Source organism: Rhamphochromis longiceps, linkage group LG22 (assembly GCF_057381845.1).
Source record: "Rhamphochromis longiceps isolate RC_006_pf linkage group LG22, R_longiceps_female_GT1.1, whole genome shotgun sequence".
Classification (NCBI taxonomy): Eukaryota; Metazoa; Chordata; class Actinopteri; order Cichliformes; family Cichlidae; genus Rhamphochromis; species Rhamphochromis longiceps.
In genome coordinates this window covers 23,967,595-23,979,739 of record NC_140577.1, presented here as the reverse complement: position 1 = coordinate 23,979,739, position 12,145 = coordinate 23,967,595, and the positions used below count along the sequence as shown (strand labels likewise).

Genomic DNA, 12,145 nt, shown 5'->3' with positions numbered 1-12,145 from the left:
CGCAGACCCGAGACGACTGTGGCCAAGCGCTGAGATACTGGGAATACATACTGCATATTTCTCTATGTACAATAAGATCGCTGACCACACTCCGGCGTTGGTTGAAAACTTCTCAAACCAGGCAATCTTTCTCTGATCCGGATATCCTCCGTGGTTCTAACCAGTTCGTTCATCCTTCCTCTGAATTTCGGTCTCATGTCGACTTAAAGCGTGGATTACTGGCACCGTAGATGCTCTTATTAACTGGAGATAGATTAGACAGAAGGACAAGTAAGTGTTGCCGGAGAAACTAGAGGAGGAATCTCCTGATTTCTTTTTTTTTTCTCTTGACGTGTATCTGGTAATCTCAGTTATATGCGTGGAGCTGGCGAGGGTTCTTTTGTGATTTTTACTCGTGCTGGGCAGATCACTGACCACTTGAATCGCGTCCCCCCTTTGGTTTGCCTTCCCCTCTTCTTTCCCCTCCTTTAGGTGTGAAATCTATCTTCTCAGACAGAGACTCTGAACCCCTCGGTCCCCGCATGACATGGTTCAGTCCAGCTGCGAGCTCCGAGCCTCCTCCATGCATTGGGATTTTTCTCAGCGCCGACACCGAGTGAATCTCCCTTTTCTGACCGTTTGAAAACTCGTCGTGCCTGCCAGACCAGAGAAAAAGCCCTGCCATGACCGCCGCTTCAAATCAGGACGGAGCAACGGGACTTTTCAGGAGACCGGAATGCGCAGGCAGGAAAGTGGACGGAATACGGATTTTTGCTCTAATGAAGGCGGGAGTGCAGGCGCACCATTGGAGCCGGATGCTGTTCTTATATATGGGGCTGCTGGTCGCCTCAGTAAAGGGTAAGTCCCCATCTTTAGAGCTGAAGACATGCAAAATGCAGCAGGCTTACCCCCACCCCCCTCCACCGCCCACCCTTTCCCAATCCCTGACTGAATGCAAATCAGTATCAGCAACACGCAGGCACACGCTCATCCTAAAGGCGCATTTAGGATCAGGCTCGCTCCGATGTTGCTCTTCCACCTCACAAAGTTATTATAGGTGGCTGGTTGGGTGGCTATTTTCGTGACAAGCGGATCGAGTTTCGAGCTTCCATCCTTCACTCTATTGATGGGTTTCGTTAAAGGACTGAGCAAAGCTGGGTATTTTGTTAAAAACAGGAGGGGAGCGTTAAATGTGCTGCATGGACGTACTGACGCCGAGTGAATGAGGGCTTCACACGAAACCCTCGCTGTTAGTGCAGCATGTGCTGCATGCATGAGGAAATCCACCGAGGTGGTCGAGCGGGCGGCTGATTGTGATGCTGTTCAGTCCAAAAGGTGTGTGCGTGTGCGTGCGTGCACGTGTGCGCGGGCGCACTGTGGGTCATGCTCTTCTTTGGGACTGCTTCTTCTCGGTTCTTCCTCATCGCATCCACAAGCATTCTTAACTTGTGAAGCAACCACCCATAAACACATTTTGCGTGTAGTTTCTATCTGTTGTCGTGCATGCATGGGGAGGCAGGCCTAATTAACTTACTTTGGGTTTTCTGCCCTTGATTAATTTCAAATGGAAATCTTGCAACCGGAGCCCGCGCATTCAACAGATTATCATTACTAATAATTTACTTCCACGTCCAGTTCTGATGTCTTCCTGAAATGTGAGGCTCTGTTACAAATAATCTTCTTCTTCTTCTTCTTCTTCTTCTTCTTCTTCTTCTATGAGACATGTTACGAAAAGCATATTTAGAGCTCAGGGTGTTTCGGGGAAGAGCCGCAATGATTTTTGCCGTCCCGAGCAGGTCCTTTGGCAAAGAAAGCCAACCGTTTTATCACTGTCTTGGCTCCCTACCAGAGAATGGACACTATTTTTAGCAAAAGCCAAGAATACTGCCATGGCCACAATATGAATTTGACAGTGAGTCATTGCTCTGTGTTAGCCCACTCATGCCTTTTTTGGACGGCTCATAATCCACAAGTGAGTGGAAATAGACACATTTTCGGCATCACCATAAGCGCACACACTCACACACACGCTCGCACACACAGTGGGCCGTGCGATTTCACGATGTGTGAAAAGTGCGAAAGTGTGCTTTGAGGTTGAGCGTCACCCTCAAATCCTCCCACCAAAATAACTCCCACTCTGTCACCCACCTTTTGCTCCAACTTGTGTCATCAACCACCCAACATTTAAAATAAAATTAAAAAAAAGAAAAGAAAAGAAAACGTGTTTCAGCGCCGGTAAGGCGTAGCTTTATCACACACTCAGTTCAGCTCCTAATGATAGTGACAAATCTCCCTCGACTCTCCCGTGGAGTAAATCTCAATGCAGCTATATTCGGAGGAGACTGCTTGTTTTATTTGCGCCCTGGGAGCTCTTTCTTGCCCACTTTCTTGCCGTTTGGCTCTACTTTTGGAGCCGATAAAGCGACTTGAACTTATCGCACATATTTACGAAGAGCAGAGGGGACTAGACTATCCATCTAGCCGCCCACCCACTGTATAACAACCTTTACTTTAAACGCTGTCGATAAATATGTTTGACTCACCACGCGTTGAGGTGGTCTGCTACATCCCTCGGTGCTGCAGCCACCAGCAGTTGCCCCATCCTCCCATTGAGCGGCACCAGAGCCTCACACTATGCTGAGGGGCGGAGCGGGGGAGTGGGGAAGAGGAGACTTCGAGTTCCTGGCGTTTCTGTCTCCACATACTTTTATCAAGTGTGGCTCATATATACACACGCGTATACGAAAGTGCTAACGATTCCGTTACAGGCTGTGTGTGACAGCCATTCTTAGGCTCTTTTACGCCGTCTTAGTGGATCAAGCGGACTTTCTTTACTGTACTAATATCAGTATCGATCCCAGGGGCCGTTAGAGACAAAGATAGAGACGTGTGAAAGGTTTCTGATTATAATAAATAAGAAAAGAAAAAAAGAAAAAAATGAATAGAACCACGCGCTGTCTACAAGGGATCAAAAGCAGCTGTCCCCACTGGACCCGCCGCTCAATAAACAGTTATCAGCCTCCATTCATTTGAAAGACCAGGGCAGGGAATGCAAAGGCCGGGGATGGAGGGGAAGGGGAATCGAGGATGACGTGTCCTCTCCTATCCGGGGAGCGTTTTCGGCTTTCTTAACTCCAAGTCCAGCGGTATTATCATTCGTCAGCGGCGCATGAGACAGCCTCTCAGCATGTCCATTTACACGCAAGATCACGCTCTGTCGTGCTCTCCTTTATATAAAGCACGGCGTTGTGCTCATGATGCAACTTGCAGTAATGTTATGAGGACTGGAGGGCTTGATGCTCCTTTCCTTTTTATCTCCTTTATTTTATTTTATTTATTTATTTTTTACTTGATGATATTTGCTTGGATTCGCATGAGGCTCCTGAAGAAAGAGACGGGCTGTGTGTGTGCGTCTGGCGTGGAAGAGTATGTTTATGTGGCCAGTCCAAGAAGTCCAAGAAGTCCAAGAAATAGAGCCTTGTTAACCTTGATCAAGTCTTTACTATTTTCTCTCACGTCCAAGAACATTTCACACAAACTCGAGTATATTCGTTTTAAATCCTACTAGAAACAAAGAAGCCCTTTAAAAGTTTAAAGTATGAAAAAAATAGTTAAATTCGCAATTGATCAAATCCGGCAGCAGTGAAATCTGTCTCCTAAGACAGTATATCTCATTTTAAATCTCATTTTAAATAAGTACAATTCTTGAATTCACCTCACTTGACACAAGGGGAGCTACAGAACTGACTGTAAGGTGACTTTTTTCAGCACCTAGGACAGCAACAGGTGCCGCCCTATCGGCTACACAGTGGAAATTCTCTCCAGCACCATGGACAGCTCCCCATAGTACACCATCGATAAAGGATTTGCTGGCTTCAAAAGTCAACACTTGAACTTGTCCAACATTTATTTTCCCCACAGCTTTAAACTCTCAGTTAACCTCAGACCCCACCCCCTCCCTCCTCCCAACTGACAGGATCACACCACAAGGGTTTTGCTCTTCTTCTGGTTTTATATTGGATTTAGATTTCGTAAGCAAGTTCAACAGCAATCATGTCACAGACTGCACATAAAAGATGGACTTAGCTTTCACGTCTCAAAAGTGAATCCAATGAGAAGAGCCCTTAAATTTCACTACTTTCTCACCTCCAACATGGGGTGTTTGCTTAAAGGCAATCAGTTATGAAGACCTCTATATCCTCTCTTGATCCATCCCCTCAGTATAACCTTTCTAAAAAAAAAATGTTGGTCTTTGTCATCAGTCGACTCGAATGTAGCATGGTATTCATTTCATAAATTATTGTCCCAATTCTAGTTTAAAAAAAGGACTGTAAAGGAGGTGTGCTTTACGGCTCTTTTGTCATGCTTGGGTTTAAAATACCAAGATGGCAACAGTGTCTTTTATATACAGTTTATGCATCATGCACATTTATTATTTGCTGAGATAGTGTATCAAGCTAAAACAATCAGAAACCATGGCCATGTGAAAATTGAGCTTTGGCTTCTGCTCAGCTGTATCGGCTTAGAAAAGTGTCCTAATTTTCCTCCCAGCGAATGCGCGTGCATCCTGCTTCCCCCTTTTGTTTCTCACGTCGCTCTCACCTGTCTGCCTGCAACTCTCAATTTCAAAATCCTCTTCTATCTGCACGCTCTGCTGCTTCCCGTTCTCCCATCTGCTCTCCACATTCGCCGTTGAGCAAAATGAAAAGGAGGGAACAGATGACATGATCAAGTTACTCAAAACTGAGAAATGGTTGGAATGCAAACCAGATGTTTATTGCTTGACTTGAACAGAGGCGGGGGGAAGCTGTGTAGTTGAGGGTGAGAGAGAGTGTGCAGTGGTCGAGATGAAGAAGAAGAAGAGGTCCCACTAAGGGAAAAAAAAAACAGCAGGCAAGAACTGGCTTTGAGGGGAAATAAGAGGGAGACAGAGGATGCAACTGTTGGAGTAGATGGAGGATAAGCTTACACCAGCTGAGAGATAATCTGGGCCCTATGTTTCTGTGCCTTTTGAGTGCCTGGTGATTTCCTTTTTCTTCAGTAAATTATCTATTTAGAGGGTTCATTTTCTTATCAGGCATCAAGCAGACTCCTATTTCAACAACTAACAGCTTGTAAGAAAGCTTGTGGGCACGTGTATGTGTGAGGTTGGATGAGTTTGTGAGCTGCCACCCCCATTCACTCGAGGATGATTAGACTAAAGTGATGACAAGCAGGTCTTTAGCTAGTTCAGAAAGTGCCACAGAGAGGCTGTTTGTGCACGTGCCCCGGCGTGCACGTATCTGTCACGCGCGTGTGTGCACACAGCTCTCAGATGATGCCAGTGCCCCCCTCCTCACGAGCACTGTTACTTCCCCACTCACCTGCCGCTGTGTCAACCTGCTCCTCTGTCTGTCTTGCCATCTCTCCTTCTCCTTCTCTCCTCCCTCACCACCTCGTCTTTTCTTCCTTCGTCCTCCTCTCTAGTGATTCATACCGTCATCTTTCTCCAGATGGCCAGAGTTCTGCCACTGTGCTTCGTCACAGTGATAACAGCTACAGCGACTCACACGCGCACACAAACACACGCACCCAGCAGTTTGTGCACACTTGCATACAACCCTTCCAAAAAAAGAGAAAAAGCCTTCTTAAATGCATTTAAGCCAACTTCTGCATGACCGTCTTCACCGGTTTTTACAAAAGCTAAACACAAAGTAGACATTCAGACTTTGTGAGCATATAGATAAAGGTATAACAACATTCAGGGAGATCATATTAATTTAAATTTACTTTAATTAAATATGATCCATGCCTAAGACTATGGTATTTATGGATCTTGTTGTTCGAGTTCTAAAGTCAGTACTTCACATCCAACCAAAGCCACCGGAAATCTTGCCAACGAAATCATCTGGATTCTTTTTGATATGACTCCCAGCTTGTCGGAGAGAACAACATTAAATTAATAAATGTATGTTTTGGCTCATTTACTTATCCAGGGAATATGAGTGGAGCAGTATTGCTCTGTTCTGGCAGTTCTAAGGCATCACGTTCACTGGTTGCAGAATAGCATGTGCCCTTAAGCTCCTTAAGCATGAGTCATTCTATTCACCCGTATTTTGTCTCCGTTGTTCCAATCGAGCTCCATTAAAGACATTTGATGGGGACTGGACAGGTAATGGTAAATTGGCTTGCCGTATGAGAATACATCAGTGATTTGTGAGGAGAAAGTGGCTGTCATTTCACTTTCATGCCTGTTCTCTTTCAGCAAACACCAGTGGAGGAGTGTGACTGAAATGGGCATCACCCATATGTGTAACGGCTGTAACAACAATAGAGCTGACGTGAGGTTTGAAATGTCAGGAACAAGCGCGTACATGCTAAGTCAATTTTCCCTGAATAAGTAAAGGTGAAATAAACACATCAATAATTCATTGCCACTAGCCGCATATCTGTGAACAGCTCTAGCACAGAATCCTCCATCTCGATTCAAATTTTCATCTTGCTGTTATCAGGTATGGGAATTTTCTCCAGCTATGGCAAATCCTCACAACGTGAGTGATAGACACAGATGCCCTGTCTGTCTTGTATAGACGCAAAGCTCAGGAAAGGATTTCTTTAGCTTCCTGATTTACACTGTCTTATCAGATATCAGTGATCCCGGAGATTGAAGATTAGATAGTGGGCAGGAGGTATCTTGTCCTTGTCCTTGTCTTTTTCTTCTTTATACTGCTTCTCTCTCTCTATTGAGCATATAGGTAATCTGTCTGCAGACTTTTTGTGGCAGCGAGGCGGGGAAGAAGCAGTAAATGTGTGTGGGAGTGTCTTTTACTCCTACACTTGCTCAAATTTAGATTTTGGTGTAGAAGGATACTGTTTTACTCCATCTCTATATTGTAGTCGGTAATGGAAGATAATTCTGTTTGATTAGAGAAGGACTGTTGTGCACTTCAAAGGAACAGTTCAGCAGCTTGGAGAAAAACACTCTGGTTTCTATTTAATATAAGTTGAAAATAGTAAGTTAAATAAAACCTGAGAAAGCAGTTAGTACATTTTTCATGGTAAATCAGGATAGAAGTTAGCTCTCAAAGTTGGAGAGTATTGATGCTGTGTGCCACAGCATCCCAAAATCTGCCAAAAGCTGCAAGGCTTGCCAACATTCTGACAATCTGATTCACAAAAATTAAAGAAACAACTTGGTGTAAATGGACTGAAAATGGAAGTGCTTCCCATTTCTGCAGCTGAATCACCGTCACCATCACATTTTTCTGCTAAGTGCTCTTTTGGGCTGGTGTTGACCAACTTTGCCGTTGGCTTTTGGGTAATAATTCAAGACATTAAGGTACAAAAAACACATAAGCATAAAAGCCACATTATTGCAATGTAATGGAGCAGATAGTGTGAAATATGTCTTTCTACAGGACGTCGACCACTAAAATACCACATGAAAAAAAATGACTGTGAGTTTGAATTCAAATCAGGACAAGCCCGATTAGCTACACCAATAATACATGAGATGTTTTTTTTTAAATTGATATCATATTAATATTAATAGCATAGGGCAGCACGGTGGCACGGTGGTTAGCACTGTTGCCACACAGCAAGAAGGTCCTGAGTTCAATTCCACCATCAGGCCAGGGTCTTTCTGTGTGGAGTTTGCATGTTCTCCCCGTGTCTGCGTGGGTTCCCTCCGGGTACTCCGGCTTCCTCCCACCGTCCAAAGACATTCCGCTTGTGGGGATAGGTTGATTGGATAATCCAAATTGCCACTAGGTGTGAATCTGTGAGTGAATGTGAGTATGAATGGTTGTCTGTCCTTGTGTGTTAGCCTTGCGACAGACTGGTGACCTGTCCAGGGTGTACCCCGCCTCTTGCCCTATGACAGCTGGGATTGGCTCCAGCACCCCCCGCGACCCTGAAAAGGATAAGCGGTAGCGAATGGATGGATGGATGGATTAATAGCATAATATTGTTAACTGGAGCACACAAGTGGATCTGAATAATAATCACAGTGATTGAGCTGTCCTAACATAACGCGCTACAGCACGTCATCCCCTAGGTTGAGTAAATTCTAAAAGGCAGTGCAGCTGCTTGCCTAATTTCTTTGTCAGTATCTTAAATAACAATTTATTGGTTTGTTAGTAGAGGTAAGCCATACAGCTGCAAATGATACCTCTAGGAAATTTGTGAAAAATCTGTAAAAAAAAAAAAAAAAAAAATTATAATAATAATAACACATAATAAAAAAACTGAACAATGATTTATAGGACAGGCAGTAGAATTTTTTTTGTTTAGCACAAATAAAATTAAGGGCATTTTCCGCCCTTTTTCAATTAGTTATTGTCATGGCAACTCATTGGCAACTCATTGATATCAATATACAAAAGCGGCCTAGTGTAGGCAGTGTTTTCTTTGGAAATTTGAAGTGAAAGTATAAAATGACTGTTTAACACTTCACACTTAGCTTAACAATAACTGAAGGGGCTTAACCGGTGTTGTCACATAATAACATTGAAATTGAAACACATTTTCTACCTTTCCAAGTTTTTAACCACCTGCTTAAACCCTTGCTTTTCTACCATGTAACTGCATCATTAATTTTTTATCCACCGTTTGTGCATCCTGGCATATGAAGTGCGGTTTATATTTGGGTCAAACATCATCATCTGCTAGTGTCTTCTCATATTTGACAATGTGTTTTTGAAGGATTTGTTGTTCCCACCTTTAGCTGATATAGTTTTCTTGGCTAATTTGCAAATTGCTCTGCTTTGTTGGAGTTTGTTAAAGCAGCTCTGTTTTTAGGTATTAAATCATCATTGAACCTCTCGCTCTCAGACATGTTTGGGCTTGTGTTGTTGGTCATTGTACAAGGGAAAATAAACACATGACCTCACTACATCATTGGCATTGTGATAAGCTGTTTTTTTATCACGTGAAAATTTATATGGGAGGTGTTATATCACAAATCACTGGTTCTTAGTGGATATTGCAGGCTCTAGTTGCATAGGTGACTCACTCCACTGTAGTAGAGCACAACTATTGCTGATATATAAGTATCAGCACTTATAATGGCTGATAAATGAAAGTGAACAAAGTAAAGAAAAGACAGGAGAAACACCCTTCAGCCATCTGATGAGTTTTGGTGTTGCGAGGTTTGTCTACTAGGGCACTCTGCAGCCTCCCTGTTAGCAACACATTTGGAATGCCATAAACATAAGAGCTAAACAATCTGAGCAGAGCTGTGCAACATATTAGCAAGTGATCCATGGCTTTATGCGACAATAAAACAAGATTATTTTTAAAGTGCATCGCCATATTATCTCAGTAAGGGCTAGTAAATAACTACATGTAACAAGTGTTAGGACAAACTATTTCTATCTGGGATAGAAAAAAAATATTGGCCAATATATCTGATTTTTAAATCATCAAGTATCCGTATTGATATCAATATTAAAACTCCTATCTACTCTGGAGATAGGATGGTGCTACTCTAGTCAAGGGCATCTTTTGCTTCCATACTAGCTTCAGTTGCTCTATGGGAGCCTAGAACTTGAGCTTACCCATCTCAAGGTACTACTGTTTATAATTTCTGCCAAACATCTTCAAATGTGAACTTTCTGGTCTTTCCTGGTATTTACACTCTTCTTCTCCCAAAATGTTGAATCGTTCCTTTAAGAGAATATTGTACTTGAGTTTGTTGTCAAAGTTCTTCAAGGCTAACACATTCCATTGATTTGTCGGCTAGACTTAGTTACCCTCAGTTTTTTTTTTTTTTGTTTTTTTTTTTGGAGGTTAAACCCAGTTTAACCTGTTGTTATCACAGGTTTTCTTCTGCTTTGTGTTACATGTTCTGCTGAGAAAATAAATTCCTAATGAGAACAAGTGAGGGGAAAATATCCCCTTAAGTACTATTTAAGTGGACGAGAAGAAAACAGTATGGCAGAAAGCCATTGTGAAAGAGGACACAGATTCTTAAAAAAATATTTGTTAGAATTATTTCTTTACTCATGCTTGGTCTATTTTGATATTTATTTTTTTTAAAAACTATTAATATTAATGATATCCGGTATCAGTGCAAATTAGATGCAATCTTGTGCCTGAAGCCCATATGGAAAAGATATATATAAATCTTATAAAGTTTGTATCTGTCTTGTGTGAAACTTGTATGAAAAGCATACAAGAGTGAAAACAGATATAAGATCCCTTGAAAAATTATAAAATGAAACTTGTATGTTTTTGATACTTACTAAAACAATGTATGAAAGTAATGAGAAAGTGGCCACTTTCATGAGTAATCACATATAAGTTTTTACTATTTCTTTTCCATATGGGAGTACATGAGAATAATGATTTAATGGTTATTTAATTATTTTAACTTATAATCCAGGACTTAGATGCAAACTGCTAAAACATGTTTTTCTTTCTCACAGTCTAAACAAGTTAATGGTTGTAATTTGCACATATCTGTGGATTTAAAGGCTCTAAATCTAACACCTAAAGCAATGTGGAAATCCAGTCTATGTAATGTAATGAGTAGCTGTGACATTTTATTTTATTTCAATATAAATTCTAATTATGTGACTGCGATGCACGCGGCCCATTGATTATGAATGTGGTCCACAGTTCACTTGAGCCTTCCTTGGGGGGCTGTTAGGCTCTGAGTTGAAAGGTTAAACTGCACCACAGTTAGCTGAAGGGAGGCAGATTGATCGTCTGCTCATCCGTCTCTCAGTGATAGATGGTATATTTCTGCTGGGACATTCCTGACCTGACCTTTGGAACAGTGCTTCCTCTCTGGTTTTAATATACATTACTCACAAAAGATTAAACGCTCACAAATGCCCACTCACTATCTAACAGACACGCAAGCATGAGTCTTGCCTGGAAGAAGGGTGTAAAATAATGTAACATGGTCACAAAATTATTCCACCTCCTATGGATGCTGTTGGTCCTGAAAGTGTAGTTTCCCCTTATTCCTCATGCAATGTAGGTGCAAATGCACTGGAGAATGTGAGTGGGATTATCAGAATATGTGCACTCAGAAAAATAAAGGTGCCAACTGGAACCAAAAGTGGTTCTTTAGACTGATGCCATAGAAGAACCTTTTTTGGTGCCACAAAGAACCTTTCAAATAATGGTTCTTTGGAGAACCTTTCAAATAATGGTTCTTTGAAGAACCATTTCTTTCAGTGGTTCATTGAAGAACCTTTAAAGGTGCCCCAAAGAACCATCAAGAAATGGTTCTTTGGGGCACCTTTAATGGTTTTTCAAAGAACCTTTTTAAAAATGGTTCTTTAAAGAACCATTTTAAAGAACCTTTTTTGAGTGGTTCTTTAAAAAACCATTTTAAATCTTTCAAAATAAAATGCATCATAAATTGAATTTGAGTAGGGTAAAATAAATACGAGCACAGCATAGACATATATTAATGGTTTATTGTCATTTTGTAGTTACCAAAAGACAAAAAGGCATTTTAACCCTCAGCACAACATCACTACTAATACATGTCACATATTAGTGTTTTAAACAGTAATAATTAAATATATTTGCTATACTATAAATAAATATATATAAATACTATAGCTACAGATAACACAACAAATAATACATGTATTGTTTAATTAATAAAACATCAGAAAGTGATAAAACACATTAGAAATAGAAATAGCTTCATAACAGACCAATAAATCAACACATTTTCATCAGCAGATGTTTGCATGTTCAGTAAAAACATTTCAACAAGTTTATGATTAAAATGATCAATGAACTTCAGCCTTACGTTATGTAATGTACGTTTCATGTTGTACTCATGGTCCTTTGTTAGTCCAGTTTAGGACAATGTCTCTGACGTATGTATCATATCAAATATGTCATATCAAAACAAGCCCACACCTGCACTTGTTTCAGTTTTTCACTGGTGTTTCCTGTCAGCTGGTCAACCTCACTCAGGCGGACATCCATATCAGCCAACCAAACGACAAGTTCCTCCCTTTGTGCTTCAAATCCCTCCCACTCTGAGACAAGGAGCTGAAAGAGAGAGAAAAGAGTCAATTATAAAGAAGAGAGAAAAGTGAAACCCTCCTCAGGTCTGACTCGCATACCTGCAGTTGACCTGTGATGGACTCCAGTTTGGCGTTCACGTCATCCCTCGCCGATGCCAGCAGCCGAGTCTGCAGGGTGCCCTGGAAGA

General features: G+C 41.6%; 1 protein-coding gene across 1 annotated transcript in view; it reads left to right on the top strand.

Annotated features, from left to right (window-relative positions):
- The window catches only part of csmd2 (CUB and Sushi multiple domains 2), a 290,206-nt gene continuing 278,061 nt past the window's right edge, over nucleotides 1-12,145 (top strand). Inside the window, exon 1 of the mRNA XM_085395216.1 lies at nucleotides 1-837. Within this exon, the coding sequence (XP_085251342.1) occupies nucleotides 663-837 (175 nt within the window). The 5' untranslated portion in view covers nucleotides 1-662. The remainder of the gene's footprint in view (nucleotides 838-12,145) is intronic.